This window comes from Oncorhynchus gorbuscha, unplaced genomic scaffold (genome assembly GCF_021184085.1).
Source record: "Oncorhynchus gorbuscha isolate QuinsamMale2020 ecotype Even-year unplaced genomic scaffold, OgorEven_v1.0 Un_scaffold_765, whole genome shotgun sequence".
Taxonomy (NCBI): domain Eukaryota; kingdom Metazoa; phylum Chordata; class Actinopteri; order Salmoniformes; family Salmonidae; genus Oncorhynchus; species Oncorhynchus gorbuscha.
This window is the reverse complement of record NW_025745800.1, coordinates 154,448-177,627: the sequence shown is the minus strand read 5'-3', so window position 1 is coordinate 177,627 and position 23,180 is coordinate 154,448. Positions and strand designations below refer to the sequence as shown.

The 23,180-nt window shown below is 43.4% G+C and overlaps 1 protein-coding gene across 1 annotated transcript in view; it reads left to right on the top strand.

Moving 5' to 3' along the window:
• LOC124020154 (low-density lipoprotein receptor-related protein 2-like) overlaps positions 1–23,180 on the top strand; it is a 64,669-nt gene that overhangs the window by 39,926 nt on the left and 1,563 nt on the right. Inside the window, 8 exon segments of the mRNA XM_046335502.1 lie at positions 1,392–1,593; positions 1,763–1,927; positions 16,727–16,871; positions 16,874–16,959; positions 17,087–17,457; positions 17,459–17,634; positions 17,836–17,958; positions 22,602–22,709. Of these exon segments, the coding sequence (XP_046191458.1) occupies positions 1,392–1,593; positions 1,763–1,927; positions 16,727–16,871; positions 16,874–16,959; positions 17,087–17,457; positions 17,459–17,634; positions 17,836–17,958; positions 22,602–22,709 (1,376 nt within the window).

The following is a 23,180-nucleotide window of genomic DNA, read 5'->3' as shown; positions in this document are numbered from 1 at the left end:
TTAAAATATAACTGAGCTTCAAACAATGCTGATAGACAACTATAATTCAAACCAATTAAAACTAAAATAGGCATATGGAATTTATCACACAATTTCTATAAAATCCACAAATCGAATAAAAATAATCATACAATGATTTAGCCCATAAATCATGAAGAGTACAATCGGTCCGAATTGTGAAAATGAAACCACATCCCTATATATGAGTCTGTATATTTCATATATTTTTTAAAAACATTTATCTCCCCAATTTCATGGTATCCAATTGGTGGTTAGTCTTGTCTTCACTCATAGCTGCAACTCCCGTACGGACTCCGGAGCAGCGACGGTCGAGAGCCATGCATCCTCCGAAACCCAACCAAGCCACACTGCTTCTTGACACAATGCCCGCTTAACCTGGAAGCCAGCGCCACCAATGCATCGGCGGACACGCTGTACTCTTGGTGACGGTGTCAGCGTGCATGCGCCTGGCCTGCCACAGGAGTCGCTAGAGGGACAAGACATCCCTGCCAGCCAAACCCTCCCCTAACTCTAGACTACGCTGGGCCAATTGTGCACCGCTGCGTGCGTCTCCCGGTCGCAGCCGTGCTGCAACAGAGTTTGGACTTGAATCAGGATCTCTAGCGGCACAGCTATCACTGCGATGCAATGCCTTAGACCCTTGCGCCACTTGGGAGGCCCTAGGGTCTGTATAGTTTGACAATGACTCCAACTTAGGTTCCCAATGTGGTTGGTTTGTAAATGGTGTGGGGAAAATGTTTCATAATCAAAATGGCCTAATTCAGTCTGATAGATGTGCAGGTCCCTCTGGCGCTTCCACCTGTTTAGAAGTTCACATGAAAGTCTGTCCTGTTTCTTAGAACCTCACTCTGCTTGGTTGAGCCTGAAGGAAGACGGGTTTTTAATGTTATTATGTTGGTTGTAAAAACACTCCTCCACCTTACATGTTTAATTGCTCTAGCCAGTATTCTGAACTTCAATGTCCTCACAGGCAATTAATTTTGCAGCAGTCATGAAACATATCACATGTGAAAGGGCAGCTGCCACACAAAGGTGGGTGAGGGGACAGGGTGTTAAAATAAATCTTCAGTAGAATATATAATAAATATATAATATGAATATATAATAAATCATAAACTCATTTGAAGTTGTGGACTGTAGGATAGATTTTGGTAGACTGATAGCTGTAGGCAACCCTGTTCCTGGAGTGCTGCAGCTACTGTATGATTTTGTCCCAACTGAGTTAATTGATCAGTTTAGTAATTATTGCCTAAATTCAACACACTTGGTCTTCCAGGTTGGTTAAATGAGAAACTTGAAGTTCTTTGGGCACTCCAGAACCAGGGTTGCCTACCCCTGATGTAGACTAATCGTTGTTCTTTCTCTCCCAGGTTGATGTATTGGTCAGAGGTTGGTAGCGATCCCCAGATTGAGCGGTCAGGGATGGATGGCTCTGAGAGGAAGGTGGTGTTGACTCGTGGTCTCAGCTGGCCAGTCAGTCTCGCTGTGGACACTCTCACTGACCGAATCTACTGGGCAGATGAAAAACTGCAGTGCATCGGCTCTGTATCCCTGGAAGGACACAATGTCAGGGTAACACTGCAGCTAACATGATTAATGGTTATACTCTTTACAGTAAACATGGAATGTCTAGATATGAACTTTACTGTAAACACGGAATGTCTAGATATGAACTTTACAGTAAACATGGAATGTGACTGGTTAAGACTATTCTTTTTGCTCTTATCTGTCTTCACAACAGCTTCTGCAGCTGACTGAAATGCCCAGTCCATTCTCTGTAATGGTTTTCAATGACATGGTCTACTGGTCTGACACCAAGAGGAGAACTATTCAAGTATCCCACAAGAACACGGGCAAGAACCGCAAAGTTTTACTCAAAAGACCTGGACAGCCTTTTGGCATCAGGGTAAGGCTTTAGACGAGGACTGGGGTTAAGGGAATGGGTTCAACCTTATAAATCAAATCAAATGTATTTATATAAGCTTTCGTACATTAGCTGATATCTCAAAGTGCTGTACAGAAACCCAGCCTAAAACCCCAAACAGCAAGCAATGCAGGTGTAGAAGCACGGTGGCTAGGAAAAACTCCCTAGAAATGCCAAAACCTAGGAAGAAACCTAGAGGAACCAGGCTATGTGGTGTGGCCAGTCCTCTTCTGGCTGTGCCAGGTGGAGATTATAACAGAACATGGCCAAGATATTCAAATGTTCATAAATGACCAGCATGGTCCAATAATAACAAGGCAGAACAGTTGAAACTGGAGCAGCAGCACGGTCAGGTGGACTGGGGACAGCAAGGAGTCATCATGTCAGGTAGTCCTGGGGCATGATCCTAGGGCTCAGGTCCTCCGAGAGAGAGAGGAGAGAATTAGAGAACGCACACTTAGATTCACACAGGACACCGAATAGGACAGGAGAAGTACTCCAGATATAACAAACTGACCCTAGCCCCCGACACAAACTACTGCAGCATAAATACTGGAGGCTGAGACAGGAAGGGTCAGGAGACACTGGCCCCATCCGAGGACACCCCGGACAGGGCCAAACAGGATGGATATAACCCCACCCACTTTTCCAAAGCACAGCCCCCACACCACTAGAGGGATATCTTCAAACACCAACTTACCATCCTGAGACAAGGCTGAGTATAGCCCACAAAGATCTCCGCCATGGCACAACCCAAGGGGGGCGCCAACCCAGACAGGATGACCACATCAGTGAATCAACCCACTCAGGTGACGCACCCCTTTCAGGGACGGCATGAGACAGCCCCAGTAAACCAGTGACTCAGCCCCTGTAATAGGGTTAGAGGCAGAGAATCCCAGTGGAAAGAGGGGAACTTTATAATCAGTGGTAGTGGTTATGTTGCCCTTCTCTCCCTCCGTCTTGAAGTGTCTCGCGGTCTCTCTCGCTCTCTCAATTCAATTTAAGGGCTTTATTGGCAAACATATGTAGATAATAAACAATATTGAAACAATACTAATTTACAGGGGACATGAATCACAAAAGCTCCAAGAAAAGTGACCTTTCAAGTGTCATATGTGCAAATAGTGTACAAAGGGGAAAATAAACCAACAGAAATACAAGTTGTATTTACAATAGTCTTTGTTCTTCACTGGTTGCCCTTTTTCTTGTGGCTTCTGTGATTGCACACCGGTATTTCACTATATATGTAGAGAGAGATAGATGTGAGAGATGATCAAAATTTGATTTGTTTTCGAATTCTTTGTGGATCTGTGTAGTCTGAGGGAAATATGTGACACTAACCTGGTCATGCATTTGGCATCAGGTTAGGAAGTGCAGCTCGGTTTAAACCTCATTTTAGGTTAGGGTGTGCACATAGCCTGTCTTCTTTTAGGGCAAGGTCTGCCTTCGGCGGCCTTTCTCAATCGTAAAGCTATGCTCACTGAGTCTGTACAAGATTTCCTTAATTTTGGGTCAGTCACAGTGGTCAGGTATTCTGCCACTGTGTACTCTCTGTTTTAAGGCTAAATAGCATTCTAGTTTGCTGGTTTTTTGTCATTTCTTTCCAGTGTGTCAAGAATCATTTTTGTTTTCTAATGATTTGTTTGGGTCTAATTGTGTTGCTGTCCTAGGGCTATGTGTGGTCTGTTTGAACTAAGGCCCAGGACCAGCTTGCTTAGGCGATTCTTCTCCAGGTTCATCTCTCTGTAGGTGATGACTTTGTGGAAGGTTTGGGAATTGCTTCCTTTTTGGTTGTAGGTTATTTTCGGGATTTTGATAATCAGCGTTAACGACCTAATTCTGCTCTGCATTATTTGGTGTTTTCTGTTGTACTTAGAGGATATTTTTGCAGAAATCTGCATGCAGTTTCTCAATTTGGTATTGTCCCATTGTTGTGATTTTTGGGGGTCGGTGGACCCCAGATCTCAACTATAAAGGGCAATGGGTTCTACAACTGATTAAAGTATTTTTTGCTAGATCCTAATTTGTTGAATTTAATGTTCCTTTTGATGGCAAAGGAGGCCCTTGTTGCCTTGTCTCTCAGATCGTTCACAGCTTTGTGAGTTACCTCTAACGCTGATGTTTAGGCCAGAGATATGTATAGTTTTGTGTGTTTTAGGGTAACGGTGTTTTCATGTAATTTCTACTCGTGACCTGGGAATTGGACCTTCCTTTGAACACCATTATTTTTGTCTTAGATTTACTGTCAGGGCCCAGATCTGACAATCTGTGTAGAAGATCTAGGTGCTGCTGTAGGCCCTCCTTGGTTGGGGACAGAAGCACCAGATCATCAGCAAACAGTAAACATTTGACTTCAGATTCTAGTAAGGTGAGGCCTGGTGTTGCAGACTTCTAGTGCCATCACCAAATTCTTGACATTATATAGAGTAGACATTATATAGAGTAGACATTATATAGAGTAGACATTATATAGAGTAGACATTATATAGAGTAGACATTATATAGAGTAGACATTATATAGAGTAGACATTATATAGAGTAGACATTATATAGAGTAGACATTATATAGAGTAGACATTATATAGAGTAGACATTATATAGAGTAGACATTATATAGAGTAGACATTATATAGAGTAGACATTATATAGAGTAGACATTATATAGAGTAGACATTATATAGAGTAGACATTATATAGAGTAGACATTATATAGAGTAGACATTATATAGAGTAGACATTATATAGAGTGCTGTGAAAATATTTGCCCCCTTCCTGATTTTTTTAAATTTTTTGCACATTTCTCACACTTAAATGTTTCAGATTATCAAACAAATTCAAATATTATGCAAAGGTAACCCAAGTAAACACACAATGCAGTTTTTAACTTATAGCTACAGGGGCAGTATTTGAGTAGCTTAGATGAAAGGTGCACAGAGCTGCCCATATTCAACGGTTTCTACTGACTGTTGCGGAACTTTTGGACATTTCGTCACATTATAGTGGACGCGCTTTGTGACTTTGGAGTTGTTTACCAAACGCGCTAACCAAAGTAGCTAATTGGACATAAATAACGGACATTTTCGAATAAATCAAGCATTTATTGTGGACCTGGGATTCCTAGGACTGCATTCTGGTGTTCATCAAAGGTAAGGAAACATTTATCATGTATTTTCTGGTTTCTGTTGACTACAACATGGCGGCTAATTTGTGTACTGTTCTGAGCTCCGTCTCAGATTATTGCATGGGTTGCTTTTTCCATACATTTAAAAAAAAAATCTGACACAGCAGTTGCATTAAGGAGAGGTACATCTATAATTCCATGTGTATAATATGTATGATCATTTGCATTTATGATGAGTTTCTGTTGAAACGAAGTGGCTATGCAAAATCACTTGATGTTTTTGGAACTAGTGAATATAATAAGCCAAAGTAAACTCAGATTTTTTTATATAAATATAAACTTTATCAAACAAAACATGCATGTATTGTTTAACATGAAGTTCTATGAGTCATCTGATGAAGATAATTGAAGGTTAGTGATTAATTATATCTTTGTTTCTGCTTTTTGTGAAAGCTATATTTAGCTGGAAAATGGCTCTGCTTATTGTAGTTTGGTGGAGACCTAACATAATCGTTTGTAGTGCTTTTGCTGAAAAGCATATTTTAAATTGGACACTAGTGGGATTAAAATTGAGAACAGCTTTAAAATGGTATGAGACATGTATGTTTTAGGAATTGTAATTATGAGATTTCTGTGGGTTGAATTTGGCGCCCTCTATTTTCACTGGTAGTTGTCATATCGATCCCGTTAACGGGATTGCAGCCATAACAAGTTTTAAGTGATAGCTTTTTCCCTGAAGAAATAAAAGTATCTGAACCTTCATGGCCCTATGTGAAAAAGTAACTGGTTGAGCCACCCTCAGCAGCAACAACTGCAATCAAGAGTTTGCGATAACTGGCAATTAATCTTTCACATCACTGGAGGAATTTTGGCCCACTCTCCTTTGCATAATTGTTTTAATTCAGCCACATTGGAGGGTTTTAGAGCATGAACTTCCTTTTTAAGGTCACGCCACAGCATCTCAAGTGGATTCAAGTCCGGAGTTTGACTACACCACTCCAAAAACATATTTTTTTAAGCCATTGAGGTGGACTTGGTGGTGTTTTTGGATCGGTTTCCTGCTGCAGAACCAAAGTGCGCTTCAGCATGAGGTCACGAACTGATGGCAGGACATTCTCCCTCACGTTTTTTTGGGAGAGAGCAGAATTCATGGTTCCATCAATCACAAAGTCATCCAGATCCTAAAACAGCCCCAGACATCACACTACCACCACCATATTTGACTGTTGCTATTATGTTCATTTTCTGAAATGCTGTGTTACTTTTACGCCAGATGTAATGGGACGCACACCTTCCAAAAAAGTTCAACTTTGTCCCGTCAGATCACAGAATATTTTCCCAAATGTCTTGGGGATCATCAAGATGTTTTTTTGCCAAAAGTGAGACGAGCCATTGTTCTTTCTGGTCAGCTGTGGTTTTCACCTTGGAACTCAGCCAAGGATGTAATTTTTCCCATTCTCTTTCTTACGGTCATGAACTGACCTTAACTGAGGCAAGTGAGTCCTGCAGTTCTTTAGATGTTGTTTCTTTTGTGACCTCTGAGTTGTCGCTGCGCTCTTGATTTAATTTTGGTAGGCCGGCCACTCCAGGGAAGGTTCAACACTGTTCCAAATGTTCTGCATTTGTGGATTTTTGCTCTCACTGGTTTGCTGGAGTCCCAAAGTTTTAGAAATGGCTTTAACCCTTTCCAGACTGATAATGTCTATTACACTGTTTCTCATCTGTTCCAGAATTGATTTGTATCATGGCATATCTTGCTTTTTGAGGTCTGTTGGCCTACTTCACTTTGTCAGACAGGTTCTATTGAAATTATTTCTTGATTAAACATGTCTTGCAGTTATCAGGCCTGGGTGTGGCTAGTGAAATTGAACTCTGCTTTCCAAAAAATGTGATTAACCACATTAATTCATGATTTAACAAGGGGGCATTACTTTTTCACCGGGCCATGAAGGTTCGGATACTTTGATTTAAAAAAAGCTAAAGTATCACTTAACCTGCATTTTCTGTTTACTTCTCTTTGTGTTTATTAACATTTGTTTGATCTGAAATGTTTAAGTGTGACATATAATATAAATCAGGAATGGGGCACTGCTGTGAAAGTATTTGTGTGTATGTATGCATATATAAACTTCAACTGCATATATATTAATATATATTATGTGTAACTGACAGTTAGACTTACAGGATATCTCGTTGTCTTTTGTTTGAATTGTTTATGTGTCCGCTGTGCGGGGAAATGATAATACAAGCGGAACTACGTAGCTAATACTGTTGTAACGGGGATCGTTATTGTAGCAACACACCTTTGGAGGGAAGGCAATCCTGCGCTGCGTTAGCTAAGTTTTCATGTCATCGGGAGTAGTTCATAAACGTTGAAGAGTATGTTAGGATGAAGTGTGAATTCATGCCAGGAATAATAAGTGTGAAGTTTGATTTCCTCCCTTCTGTAATAAGCAGCCAATGAGGTATTTGTTCCTTTATTCATGTGTTAATCTGAACCTGTTATAACGCCGGTTAAACTGTTATGTATGTAAGCACTTCAGAGTTATACCAAGCTAATAAGTCACTCGTAAGATAAGGTTGTAAGAGTGTGCTTAACTGTATTTTTCATTTACTTTATAGTTCTCACGGAAGGTGATAATTCTGACTAAAACTACAGAATAAAGCCGCCAGTTAAAATCAAGGAACGGTTGAGCTCGTGGTTACTGAAGGGAGCTAAATTATGTGTGGTTGAAGTTTACATGCACCTTAGCCAAATACATGTCAAATCAGTTTTCACTATTCCAGACATGGAAAAATTCCTAGTCTTAGGTCAGTTAGGATCACTACTTTATTTAAAGAATGTGAAATGTCAGAATGATAGAGTGATTCATTTCAGCTTTTATTTCTTTCATCACATTCCCAGTGGGTTAGAAGTTTACATACTCAATTAGTATTTAGTAGCATTGCCTTTGAATTGTTTAACTTCAGTCAAACATTTTGGGTAGCCTTCCAGAAGATTATCACAATAATTTGGATGAATTTTGGCCTATTGCTCCTGACAGAGCTGGTGTAACCGTCAGGTTTGTAGGCCTCCTTGCTCGCGCATGCTTTTTCAGTTCTTCAGTTCTTGAATTGCACCAGTCCCTCCTGAACATGATGCTGCCACCCCTGTGCTTCACGGTTGGGATGGTGTTCTTTGGCTTCCAAACCTCTCCCATTTTCCTCCAAACATAACGATGGTCATTATGGCCAAACAGTTCTATTTTTGTTTCATCAGACGAGGACATTTCCCCAAAAAGTACGCTTTTTGTCTCCATGTGCAGCTGCAAACCGTAATCTGTCTTTTTTGGAGGTTTTGGAGCAGTGGCTTCTTTGCTGAGCGGCCTTAAAGGTTTTGTCGATTATATATGTACTTCTGTACCTGCTTCCTCCAGCATCTTAAAGGTCCTTTGCTGTTCTGGGATTGGTTTGCACTTTTCGCACCAAAGTACGTTCATTTCTAGGATAGAACACGTCTAGAACACGTCTTCTCCCTGAGCGGTATGATGCTGCGTGGTCCTATGGTCTTTATACTTGCGTACTGTTTGTACATATGAACGTGGTAGCTTCAGGCATTTTGAAATTGCTCCCAAGGTTGAACTAGACTTGTGGAGGTCTATACATTTTTTCTGAGTTCTTATGTCTGCTTGACATGTTTTAGATTTGATATGGAAGCTAAATATACTGTTCAGGTTTTCTACTGTTAGTTTACACTTTCACTTCTAGTGAAACCTTTTGTCCGGGAAATTGTCTAGAAGAGAATGAATTTGTTGCCTAATTTTGTAGTCTCCTTCCATCTACAGCATTTCTTAATATTCAGCTCCTTTGGCTTTGATGCCTCACGATTGAGCAAAGTAGTGTGATTTTGCTGTGATCTAATATGGGTGTCAGTGGACTGACTGAATGCTCTGGGTTGAGGTCAGTAAAGTAGTCTACAGTACTACTGCCAAGAGATGAGCTATAGGTGTACCTAACGTAGGAGTCCACACGAAGCCTACCATTGACTTTGTACATATAGAGCTGCAGGAGTTGTGACCCATTTATGTTCTTGTAGTTGTGCCTAGGGGGCATTGCTGTCACCTCCAGGTAGGTGTTTGTCTTCTGTGTGCTGAGGCTGTCAGATTCTTGTCCAGTTCTGGCATTTAGGTGGCCACAAACTAGTACATGTCCCTGGGCCAGTAAATTATTGATTTTTCTCTTCCAGGAAGGAGAAGCTGTCTTCATTAAATTATGGGGATTCTAGTGGGGGAATGGATATACACTGCTCAAAAAAACAAAGGGAACACTTAAACAACACAATGTAACTCCAAGTCAATCACACATCTGTGAAATCAAGCTGTCCACTTAGGAAGCAACACTGACAATAAATTTCACATGCTGTTGTGCAAATGGAATAGACCACAGGTGGAAATTATAGGCATTTAGCAAGATACCCCCAATAAAGGAGTGGTTCTGCAGGTGGGGACCACTTCTCAGTTCCTGTGCTTCCTGGCTGTTTTGGTCACTTTTGAATGCTGACGGTGCTTTCACTCTAGTGGTAGCATGAGACGGAGTCTACAACCCACACAAGTGGCTCAGGTAGTGCAGCTCATCCAGGATGGCACATGAATGCCAGATGTGGCAAGAAGGTTTGCTGTGTCTGTCAGCATAGTATCCAGAGCATGGAGGCGCTACCAGGAGACAGGCCAGTACATCAGGAGACGTGGAGGTGGCCTTAGGAGGGCAATAACCCAGCAGCAGGACCGCTACCTCCGCCTTTGTGCAAGGAGGAGCAGGAGGAGCACTGCCGGAGCCCTTTAAAATGACCTCCAGCAGGCCACAAATGTGCATGTCTGCTCAAATGGTCCGAAACAGACTCCATGAGGGTGGTATGAGGGTCCGACGTCCACAGGTGGGGGTTGTGCTTACAGTCCAACACCGTGCAGGACGTTTGGCATTTGCCAGAGAACACCAAGATTGGCAAATTTGCCACTGACGCACTGTGCTCTTCATAGAAGAAAGCAGGTTCACACTGAGTAAATGTGACAGACGTGACAGTCTGGAGACGCCGTGGAGAACGTTCTGCTGCCTGCAACATCCTCCAGCATGACCGGTTTGGTGGTGGATCAGTCATGGTGTGGGGTGGTATTTCTTTGGGGGCCGCACAGCCCTCCATGTGCTTGCCAGAGGTAGCCTGACTGCCATTAGGTACCGAGATGAGATCCTCAGACCCCTTGTGCTGGTGCGGTTGGCCCTGGGTTCCTCCTAACGCAAGACAATGCTAGACCTCATGCGGCTGGAGTGTGTCAGCAGTTACTGCAAGAGGAAGGCATTGATGCTATGGACTGGCCCGCCCGTTCCCCAGACCTGAATCCAATTGAGCACATCTGGGACATGTCTCGCTCCATCCACCAACGCCACGTTGCCCTGCAGACTGTTCAGGAGATGGTGGATGCTTTAGTCCAGGTCTGGGAGGAGATCCCTCAGGAGACCAACTGTCACCTCATCAGGAGCATGCCTGGGTGTTGTAGGGAGGTCATACAGGCATGTGGAGGCCACACACACTACTGAGCCTCATTTTGACTAGTTTTAAGGACATTACATCAAAGTTGGATCAGCCTGTAGTGTGGTTATCCACTTTAATTTTGAGTGTGACTCCAAATCCAGACCTCCATGGGTTGATAAATTTGATTTCCATTGAATATTTGTGATTTTGTTGTCAGCACATTCAACTATGTAAAAGTATTTAAGAATATTTCATTCATTCAGATCTAGGATGTGTTAGTTTAGTGTTCCCTTTATTTTTTTTGAGCAGTGTAGGTAGCACACAGAAGGACATTTGTCGGCTGAGATCATTTCCTTTTACTTCTAGTCAAATGGCATATGTTCCTGTTTGGATTAATTTAATATATTGAGTTAGGTCCGCTCTCTACCAAAATAGCATACCCCCTTAGTCCTTCCCTGATTCACAGCTGGAAGTTTGGATGGGACTACCAGCTTTCTACCCTAGAGGGCAACCAGTGGGTCCATCTCCTCTATACCACCCACCTGGTAGTGTGGTGGATGGGACTACCAGCTTTCTACCCTAGAGGGCAACCAGTGGGTCCATCTCCTCTATACATGTTTCTTTGGTGGATAACAATGTCTCATTCTGATTATTTTGTTAAAGTCCAGGTTCCTGCTCTTTAGGCCAAAGGTAGATGACCTCAGGCCTTGGATATTATAGGATGAGATAGTTGAGGCTTTGTGTCCCATAAAGATTCAAGATGGCGTAGCAGTGCAGACGTGGTTTGTCATTATCTCCTGTGTATTTGTCTGTCTTTGTATACATCTCAATTTCTTTTCAATCTTATCCATTTTTTAATGAAATATACCTTCCGGCAACCCGCCTCACCCAATTTGATACGGCTCTGCTATTTTTAGACATTTTAGCCAGAACCTCCATCAGCAGCTAGCCATCAAAGTTAACCAGCTAATTAGCTACTAGTGTCGTGGAAAATCGGTTCAAATATGACACTTGCAAAAACTTGTGAAATCAAATAGGCTTTTAATACAAAGTATAGCAAGCAGGAGTGGTCCGCGGAACACACACCGCTTCCCAGAGCCCCGGCTCCTGTATTTATACACATAGCATATGGGTCCAACCCATATGCAGATAAGCATACTTCCCCTAATTCTTCTGCCTAACATTATCTTTTTAGTTCAGGCTTCCTGCTTGTTCACGCCCAATAACACCCATATCTGCTTTTCGTCAGATTATAATGGTGGCAAGACCCTTGCTTTGTCCTAAAAATACTATACATTCCTCTATTCTATAGACTTATGCTTTGGCCCTGCACTTAGCTTAATGTGTTATTTCGTGTGTGTGTTCTTATCTAGGATCAGCAGACTGTTTCTATCTTTAGTGTGTCCAGTTGTCCTAGGTGCCCATGTGTTGCCTTCTCTTCGTGTGGTCTGTTTTTAATGTTCAGCTGTCCTATACTCTCATGGCCTTACTCTGGCCTCCTGTCCTATACAATAGACAATGCATTGTACCAGAATGGCAAATGCACTCTAAGTGTATCTTTCTCTTGTGTTACAGTATTATGTTCCTCCCTATATGTACATCTTTCTCCCACACTAGCTATTTAGTCAGTCAGCCACTGCTAGCAGCCTTTAACTTCGGCATAGACTCCAGCTGCTTTTAGCCTGGATAATACTTGCCAGCATCGGACTGTTTTCTCCACTGCAACACCGGATACCATCAGTAAGCCCTGGAACATTACTCCTGATCATCACAGCTAGCTAGCTGCCACAGAGTGACCCAGCTCCGAAGCTAGCTATGATCCAGGCCCACCTCCAGGCCCGCTCAGTGATCACATTGGCTACACAGCTGATGCCTCCCGGACTCTTCCCCAACACGGCTAGAATTCCACTACTCCACAGTGTCCTTGCCGTAAGCTCTGGACTTTGGCATTGGACTATCGCTGCTAGCTAACGCCCCTGTCCAGACGCTAGCACCAATTAGCTGCGTGCCAGGCGCATCTCCTGGCTAGCAAATTAAATTACTACAACCACAATGTCTCTTTCGCCAACTGGCCTTGACCCTTTTGTCGATACGAAGGTCTGCCATTCCACCACGACTGGTCTGCCGACTGGTCTAACTCCATCCGCTGTGCCCCCAACCGGCCTTTGCATGACATTCGAGCAGTTGCTTCTACAAGCCCCGGCCTGTTACCCTCAAAGGCATGTCTCCCAATTGCTAGATAGGAACAACTACCCAGCAGCATCGTTGTTTCATCTATTGCTTTTCACTGGACCCTATGATCACTTGGCTACATAGCTGATGCCTGCTGAACTGTTCACTAATCACGGTACTCCATTTTTTTCTGTTGGCCACAGCCTCGGATCAGGCCCTGTGTAGTTAACTGACCCTCTCTGCCCAATCATCACCATTTTACCTGTTGTCTTGGCTGATTAGCTGTTGTCTTAGCTAGCTCTCCCAATCAACACCTGTGATTGCTTTATGCCTTGCTTTGTCTCTCTCAAATCTCAATATGCCTTGTAGTTTAGGAAAGTTATCATTTTTAGTTTACTGTGGAGTCCCTAGTCTCACTGTATATGCCTTAGATACCTCCTTTGTCCCACCTCCCACACAACTAGTATGTCCAGAGATGCAAGCTCTTATCACAAAATGCCTGGGTTTACCTCCACTGTACCCGCACCTCACCATACCCCTGTCTGTACCACACCCAGAAATTCTCAGTTTATTCTCTGTCCCCAACACACTTGACGACCAATTTTGCTAGCCTTTAGCTGTACCCTCAACCTACTCATCCTCGGGTGATGTGGAGGTAAACCAAGACCCTGCGTATCCCCAGGAACAACTTTGTGGACTTCTGTGTAACTGAAAAAGCCTTGGTTTCATGCATATTAATATAAGAAGCCTCCTCTAAGTTTGTTTTACTCACTGTTTTAGCACACTCTGCCAACCCTGAAATCCTTGCCATGTCTGAATCCTGGTGTAGGAAGGCCACCAAAAATGGAGGTTTCCATCCCAACTACATTTTCCTTCAAGATGGCAACTACTCCCCCTTTGGCAGTTCTGTCTACTGCAGAGAGCTTACAAAGTTCAGTCATACATGGTTTCCAATTTTAAAAATTAATCTCTCCAGAAATAAGTTTCTCACTGTTGCTACCTGTTATAGACCCCCTCATCTCCCAGCTGTGCCCTGGACACCATATGTGAATTGATTGCCCCTCTATCTTCAGAGTTCGTTATGTTAGGTGACCTAAACTGGGATATGCTTAACACCCCAGTAGTCCTACAATTTAAACTAGATGCCCTCAATCTCACACAATTTATCAAGGAACCCACCTGTTACAACTCTAAATCAGTAAATATGGGCATCCTCATAGATATTATCCTGACCAACTTGCCCTCCAAATATACCTCTGCTGTTTTCAATCAGGATCTCAGCGATCAGTCTCCCTTTCTGCATCCGCAATGGGTCCCCTCATCACTGTCAAACACTCCCTAAAACACTTCTGGGAGCAGGCTTTTCTAATCGACCTGGCCCAGGTATCCTGGAAGGATATTGACCTCATGCCGGTAGTCTAGGATGCCTGGTCATTCCTGAAAAGTAATTCTCACCATCTTAAAAAAATATGCCCCTTTCAAAAAAATACAACTGAGAACAGTTATAGCCCTTAGTTCACTCCAGACCTAACTGCCCTCGACTAGAACAAAAACATCCTGTGCCAGACTGCAATAACATTGAATAGTCCCCGCAATATGCAACTGTTCCGGGAAGTCAGGAACCAATACACAGTCAGTCAGGAAAGCAAAGGCCAGCTTTTTCAAGCAGAAATTTGCATCCTGTAGCTCTAACTCAAAGGTTTTAGGACACTAAAGTCCATGGAGAACAAGAGCGCTTCCTCCCAGGTGCCCACTGCACTGAGGCTAAGTAACACTGTCACCACCAATAAATCCACAATCGAGAATTTCAATAAGCATTTCTCTATGGCTGGCCATGCTTTCCTCCCAGCTACCTCAGTCCCGGCCAACAGCTCCGCAGCTACTTGCCCAAGCCTCCCCAGCTTCTCCTTTACCAAAATAGCAGATGTTCTGAAAGAGCTGCTGGACCTGTACAAATCAGTTGGGCTAAACAATCTGGACCCTCCCTTTCTAAAATTATCAGCCAAACTTGTTGTAACCCCTATTACTAGCCTGTTCAATCTCTTCCGTCTCGTCTGAGATACCCAAAGATTGGAAAGCTGCTGCGTTCATCCCCTCTTCAAAGGGAGAGACACTCCAGACCCAAACTGTTATAGACTTATTTCAATCCTGCCCTAACTTCTAAAATCTTAGGCATGTTAACAAACAGATGACCAACCATTTTGTATCCCACCGTTCCTTCTCCGCTATGCAATCTGGTTCCCGAGCTGGTCATGGGTGCACCTCTGCCACGCTCAAGGTCCTAAACGATGTCATAACCGCCATCGATAAAATAGAGTACTGTGCAGTGTTCATTGACCTGGCCAAGGCTTTCGACACTGTCAATCACCACACTCTTATCGGCAAACTCAACAGTCTTGGCTTCTCAAATGACTGCCTCGACTGGTTCAACAACTACTTCTCACATAGTTCAGTGTGTCAAATCGGAGGGCCTGTTGTCTGGACCTCTGGCAGTCTATGGGGGTGCCACAGGGTTCAATTCTTGGGCCGACTTCTTTCTCTGTAAATATCAATGTCACTCTTTCTGCTGATGATTCTCTAATCCACCTCTACGCAGATGACACCATTCTGTATAGATCTGGCCCTTTGGACACTGCTAAAACCCATCCAAACGAGATTCTATTCCATACACCAGTCCTTTCGAGGCCTCCAAGTGCTTGTAAATGCAAGTAAAACTAAGAGCATGATCTTCAAATGATTTCTGCTCGCACTCTCCCGCCCGACTAGCATCACTACTCTGGACGCTTCTAACTTAAAATATTTGTATTAATTTTTTTATTTGACCTTTATTTAACTAGGCAAGTCAGTTAAGAACAAATTCTTATTTTCAATGACTGCCTAGGAACAGTGGATTAACTGCCTGTTCAGGGGCAGAACAACATATTTGTACCTTGTCAGCTCGGGGGTTTGAACTTGAAACCTTCCGGTTACTAGTCCAACAGTCTAATCACTAGGTTACCCTGCCGCCGCAATATGTGGGAAACTCCATAAACCTAGGTGTCTGGTCAGACTAAACTCTCCTTAGACTCAAATTAAGCATCTCTCATCCCAAATTAAATCTATATTTGGCTTTCTATTTCACAACAAAGCCTCCTTGACTCACGCTGCCAAACATACCCTCTAAAACTGACTATCCTACCGATCCTTGACTTCGGGGATGTCATCTATAAAATAGCCTCCAACACTACTCAGCAAACTGGATGCAGTCTTATCAGTGCCATCCGTTTTGTCACCAAAGCTCCATATACTACCCACCACTTCGACCTGTACGCTCTCGTTGGCTAGCCCTCATACATATTCGTCACCAAACCCACTGGCTCCAAGTCATCTAAGTCTGCTAGGTGAAGTCCTGCCGTATCTCTGCTCACTGGTCACTGTAGCATCACCCACCCGTAGCATGCGCTCCAGCAGGTATATTTCACTGGTCATCCCCAAAGCCAACACTTCCTTTTCCTTTCCTTCCAGTTCTCTGCTGCCAATGATAGGAATGAATTACAAAAATCACTGAAGCTGGAGTCATATCTTCCTTTATGACTTTAAGCATCAGCTGTCAGAGCAGTTTACCAATCACTGTACCTGTCATAGCCAATCTGTAAATAGCACAACCAACTACCTTACCCTCTTGTGTGTTTGCACCCCAGTATTTCTACTTGCACATAATCTGCACATCCATCACTCCAGTGTTAATGCTAAATTGTTATTATTTTGCCTCGATGGCTTATTTATGGCCTTACCTCATCTTCTACACGCTTCTAAATTTGCACTGAACATTTTTCTATTGTGTTATTGACTGTATGTTTAACTGTTTGATTTTTTTCACACTTTGGTCTCAACTGGCTTACATGGTTAAATAAAGGTGTACAAAAAAGAATGGAGTTGCTTATGTTCCCGTGTTTATAATGGTCGGTAAAAAGGATCTCTCGCTCTCATGCTGTCTGTGTAGATTATGCACCCCATCCGGCAGACCAACGTGTCCAGCCCCTGTGAGAAGCTCCAGTGTTCCCACATCTGTCTCTTGGCTCCAGGACTGTCTACAGGCCCCAGAGCTGGGTCTACGGGACCCAAAGCTGTGTGTAGATGTGCAGCAGGGCTTCCCTGGCTGGGGACGGCCTCACCTGCTCCACCCTTGTAGACCCCACCTTCCTCTTGCTCCTCTCTCCTACTGCAGTTACACAGGTATGTGACTCCAACTGCAGTCAGTCATGTAGGACAGTATAGTGATTTTACCTAAACCTGACACTTGGTCAGCCTCCACCTATAGATGACTCTAGATTAATGTTTCTGCTTGTGTCTTTCTGTTCAGATATACCTTAGCACCATCCATAATGGTGTGGGGTTGAAGCGGTTGCCTGAGCACCATATATGGTCTCTGCCGTGGGTGCACCAGGCCTCTGGGCTGGATTTGGCTGTACAGGAGAGGAATTTATACCTGGCTGATGCTGCCCAGGGCTCAGTCGATCTCCTGAAACTGAGTAGCTCAGGCCTGACACCAGTCAGCAGAGTCCTGAATCTCCAGGATGATACAGTGATGGCTCTGGCTGTGGACTGGGTCACACTAAACTTGTACTGGAGCAGCAGGAAGCAGCCTGACCTACATGTCACCACCACCAGGGGGCAGCACACTGCACCTCTACTCCAACTAGGCCTTCAGGGAACCACCTCCATCGCCCTGCACCCCCTCAGGACGCCTGTGCTTCACGGCCTTGGGCCAGTTGAATGTGAGGAGCCTGCCGCAGGTGGACTGTGCCTTCATGGATGGACGTAGTCAGAAGCTGCTCTGGAGGAAGGCTGTGATGCCAACCTCCCTTCTGTTCTCCAACAAGGGCACTCGGCTGTATTGGGCTGACATAGGTGAGACTGTAACCTGTACTAGGCTGTTTTGGGTGAGATTATAATCTCTACTGGGCCGACATCAGGAGATATCATAACCTGTACTAACTGGGCGGACCTAGATTATTATGGCACTTTACAAGCAATGTGGAATACCTCCATTGGGATGAATTGATTTCCCCAGGCCTGCTGTCCTCAGTGAAAACATGTCCCTTGTTGCAGGTGCTGGAGTAATCGACTCCATTCTTCTGGATGGTTCTGGATATAAACAGTTTAAAGCAGATCCCGGCCTCATGTCCTTCACACTGGCTGAGAACGTCCTCCTGTGGAGCAGCCTGGATAAAGGTATGGTACACCTCACACCCCTAAACCCTTGATCAAACACAGTTCTACGCCTCACTAATCCACACTGTACACCCCCTAGATCAAACACAGCTCTACAACTCACTAATCCACACCGTATACAGCTCTACACCTCACTAATCCACACCGCACACCCCTAAACCCTTGATCAAACACAGTTCTACGCCTCACTAATCCACACCGTACACCCCCTAGAACAAACACAGCTCTACAACTCACTAATCCACACCGTATACAGCTCTACACCTCACTAATCCACACCACACACCCATAAACCCTAGATCAAACACAGCTCTATCGCCGTGCCGGAAAAAATACCTCAACTTATTCTTTGGAAGAGGGGGATAGTGTCTGAAACCATTAGTTGCGTCTGATTGGATAGAATTTGCCGCTCTGTCAATGCGGTGCTGATGAAGCACTCATGCAGTGTGCCAGAGCACTTCTTCCACTGTCGGGAGGAATGCTAATTTATATTAATACATGTTAATTGATGCAAATAAAGGTTGCTTCTCTACCAACCACCACGGAAGTGCAATCATGGTCTCATATTCGCAGATGTAGGAAAGATCGCTGTTATGCTTGAATTCCACACAAAACCAACGAGGAAGTCTGAGCGGTTGTATGAATCCAATCGGTACATCAAGCAAAGTGCTTAAACTTGCCAGGTCACTCTTAATTTCGATTCAATACGACTCGCCATAAGTGTGGCGTCTGAACTGTGCGTACACCCCCCGGCACCATTAGTTCTAACCTTGACAATGGTACAATCCAACACCCCTAACCATAACCTTGACAACAGTACAGCCTCTCACACCTCACCCTACATTCCACACCTCACACCCTTAACTTCTTGCGTCGAGCCATCCCGGATCTGGGATAATGACTACAGCCTCAAGCCCATTACCATAACGCAACGTTAACTATTCATGAAAATCGCAAATGAAATGTAATAAATCTGCTAGCTCTCAAGCTTAGCCTTTTGTTAACAACACTGTCATCTCAGATTTTCAAAATATGCTTCTCAACCATAGCAAAACAAGCATTTGTGTAACAGTATTGATAGCTAGCGTAGCATTTAGCGTTAGCATTCAGCAGGCAACATTTTCACAAAAACAAGAAAAGCATTCAAATAATCATTTACCTTTGAAGAACTTTGGATGTTTTCAATGAGGAGACTCAGTTAGATAGCAAATGTTCAGTTTGTCCAAAAATATTCTTTGTGTAGGAGAAATCGCTCCGTTTGGTACATCACGTTTGGCTACGAAAAAAAACGAAAATTCAGTCATCAAAACGCCGAACTTTTTTCCAAATTAACTCCATAATATCGACTGAAACATGGCAAACGTTGTTTAGAATCAATCCTCAAGGTGTTTTTCACATATCTCTTCGATGATATATCATTCGTGGAAGTGTGCTTTCTCCTCTGAATCCCATGGGAAAATGCCTGCAGCTGAAGATTACGCACCAATTTAGACAAAGGACACCGGGTGGACATCTGGTAAATGTAGTCTATGGCCAATCTTCCAATGGTATGCCTACAAATACGTCACAATGCTGCAGACACCTTGGGAAACGACAAAGGGCAGGCTCATTCCTGGCGCATTCACAGCCATATAAGGAGACAATGGAAAACAGAGCCTCAAATTCTGCTCATTTCCTGTTTGAAGTTTCATCTTGGTTTCGCCTGTAGCATCAGTTCTGTGGCACTCACAGATAATATCTTTGCAGTTTTGGAAACGTCAGTGTTTTCTTTCCAAAGCTGTCAATTATATGCATAGTCGAGCATCTTTTTGTGACAAAATATTGCACTTAAAACTGGCACGTTTTGTTTATCCAATAATGAAATAGCGCCCCCATAGGTTCAAGAGGTTAACCCCTGAACAGTACAGCCCCACCCCTAGCCCAAACCGCTGAAAGACAGCCCCACCCTTCATTTGGAATTCCGTGAGTGAGTTTGGAAGAGGTGAAGGAAATGTCTATCAACAATGACAAGTCACCTGGATCTGACAACTTGGATGGAAAATAACTAAGGATAATGGCAGACTATATTGCCACTCATATTTGCCATATCTTCAATTTAAGCCTACTAGAGTGTGTGCCCGGAGGGAAGCTAAAGTCATTCCGCTACCTAAGAATAGTAAATGCCCCTTTTACTGGCCCAAGTCAGCCTCTACCCAAACCTTAGTAAACTTTGGGAAAGAATGTTTGACCAGTAAACAAATTGACAAGACTTTCAGCATGCTTATAGGGAAGGATGTTCAACAAGCACAGCACTTACGCAAATGACTGATTGACTGATAGAAATTGATTAAAAGATTGGGGGCTGTTTTGTTAGACTTCAGTGCAGCTTTTGACATTATTGATCAGTCTGTTGCTGGAAAAATGTAGAGTGACAAGGAAAAGTGTGAAGCCTGTGAAATTCCCAAGATTTCTGCATAAATTGATCTGATCTTCATCTAAATCACAACAATAGACAAATATAGTGTGCTTAAACTAACACAAATGATTGTATTTTTCTTGTCTATATTGGAATACGTCATTTAAACATTCAGTGTAGGTCGGAAAAAGTGTCAGCTAACCTGGAGTCATACCAATGAGACAAGATTGGAGGAGTGGTTAGAGCTGCCTTGCCCAATAAAAAAGGTCTCAAAATGTGAGTTTGCTATTCACAGGAGGCATTACCTAATGTGAACCATGCCTCGAACAAAATAAATCTCAAGATCTAAAAATTACGAATTGTAGACTTGCATAAAGCTGGAAAGGGTTACAAAAGTACATCTAAAAGGTTTGATGTCCATCAGTCCACGGTAAGACAAATTGTCTATAAATGGAGAAATTTTAACACTGTTGCTACTCGCCGTAGTAGTGGCCGTCCTGCAAGGATGACAGCAAGAGTACAGCACAGAATGCTCAATGAGGTTAAGAAGAATCCTAGTGTCAGCTGAAGACTTACAGAAATCTCTGGAACATGTTAACATCTCTGTTGACAAGACTACGATATGTAAAAAAAAACTAAACAAGAATGGAGGACACCACGGAGGAAGCAACTGCTGTCCCAAAAAATATTGCTGCATGTCTGAAGTTTGAAAAAGTGCACCTGGATGTTCCACAGCGCTACTGGAAAAATATTCTGTGGACAACTAAAGTTGAGTTGTTTGGAAGGAACACAGTGTGAAAAAAGGCACAGGACACCAACATCAACCTGATCCCAACTGTAAAGTTTGGTGGCGGGAGCATCATGATTTGGGGCTGCTTAGCTGCCTCAGAGCCTGGGCAACTTGCTATCATCGATGGAAAAATTAATTTCCAAGTTTATCAAGACTTTTTGCAGGAGAATTTAAGGAGATCTGTCCGCCAATTGAAGCATAACAAGTTGGGTGATGCAACGGGACAAAAACCAAAACACATTAGTAAATCAAAGGCCCAGTCAGTCCTGACCTCAACCTGATTGAGATGCTGTGGCATGACCTCATTAGAGCAGTTCACTCCAGACATCCCAAGAATATTGCTGAACTGAAACAGTTTTGTAAAGGGGAATGGTCCAAAATACCTCCTGACCGTTTTGCAGGTCTGATCTGCAACTACAGAACATTTTTGAGGTTATTGCTGCCAAAGGAGGGTCAACCAGTTATATCCAAGGGGTCACATTCTTTTTCCACGCTGCAATGTGAATGTTTTAATTGTTAAATAAAAACCAACATGTATAATTGTTTGTTTTAGCATATTGTGTTGACCTAGATGAAGTTCAGATCAAATTTTATGACCAATTTATGCAGAAATCCAGGTATTTCAAGAGTTTACATTTTCTTGTCACTGTTATGCCCTGCGATATTGTGGATAAAGAGTTAACTTTCTAACAGAACAGAGGGTGTTCTTTAATGGAAGCCTCCAAGATAATTCAGGTAGAATCAAGAATTCCCCAGGGCAGCCGTCTAGGCAGCTTACTTTTTCAATCTATACTAACGACATGCCACTGGCTTTGTGTAAATAAATCTGCCCGTAATAAAGTGTTGCTCTGCTGCCTCAACAGCACTGTCAACAAAGCAGGTCCTACAGGCCCGTGTTTTGTCACACCTGGACTACTGTTCAGTCGTGTGGTCAGGTCCCACAAATGGGGCCGTAAGAAAATTACATTTGGCTCAGAACAGTATGGCTGGCCCTTGGATGTACACCGAGCTAACATTAATAATCTGCATGTAAATCTAACCTGGCTCGGAGGAGAGATTGACTTGATCACTAATTGTTTCTGTGAGCAGTATTGACATACTGAATGCACCGAACTGTCTGTTTGAACTACTGGCACACAGCTCAAACACCCATGCATACCTCACAAGACATGCCACAAGTGGTCTCTTCACAATCTCCAAGTCCAGAACAGACTATGGGAGGCATACAGCACTACATGGAGCTCTATTCCACATCAGGTAACTGATGCAATCAGTAGAATCAGATAAAAATAATAGATAATTCACCTTATGGAACAGCGGTGACTGAAGCAAACTGCATACATGGTACACTGGCTGCATGTCATTAGTAAAGATTAAAACAAGTAAAGGGCCTAGACGGCTACACTGGGGAATGCCTGATTTCTAATAACACATTCTGGCTCTGCCTCTATGTTGTAGATGTGACTAGAATCTGGTTCAGTGATGGATTTCAGCCCAAGCAGCTGTGGTTTGAGGTCAATACCAATGTAGTGGCACTGAGGGTTTACAGCAAAACCAGTCAGAAAGGTGAGTGTCCACCACGGCCCAGTGAATGTGTTCACTGTTAGGTGACGTTATAATGCTGTCACTCTGCAGTACGGTGATGGAATAACGGTGTCACTGTGCAGTACGGTGATGGAATAACGGTGTCACTGTGCAGTACGGTGATGGAATAACGGTGTCACTGTGCAGTACGGTGATGGAATAACGGTGTCACTGTGCAGTACGGTGATGGAATAACGGTGTCACACTGCAGTTAGGTGACTGTATAACGGTGTCACACTGCAGTGCGGTGACGGTATAACGGTGTCACACTGCAGTGCGGTGACGGTATAACGGTGTCACACTGCAGTGCGGTGACGGTATAACGGTGTCACACTGCAGTGCGGTGACGGTATAACGGTGTCACACTGCAGTGCGGTGACGGTATAACGGTGTCACACTGCAGTGCGGTGACGGTATAACGGTGTCACACTGCAGTGCGGTGACGGTATAACG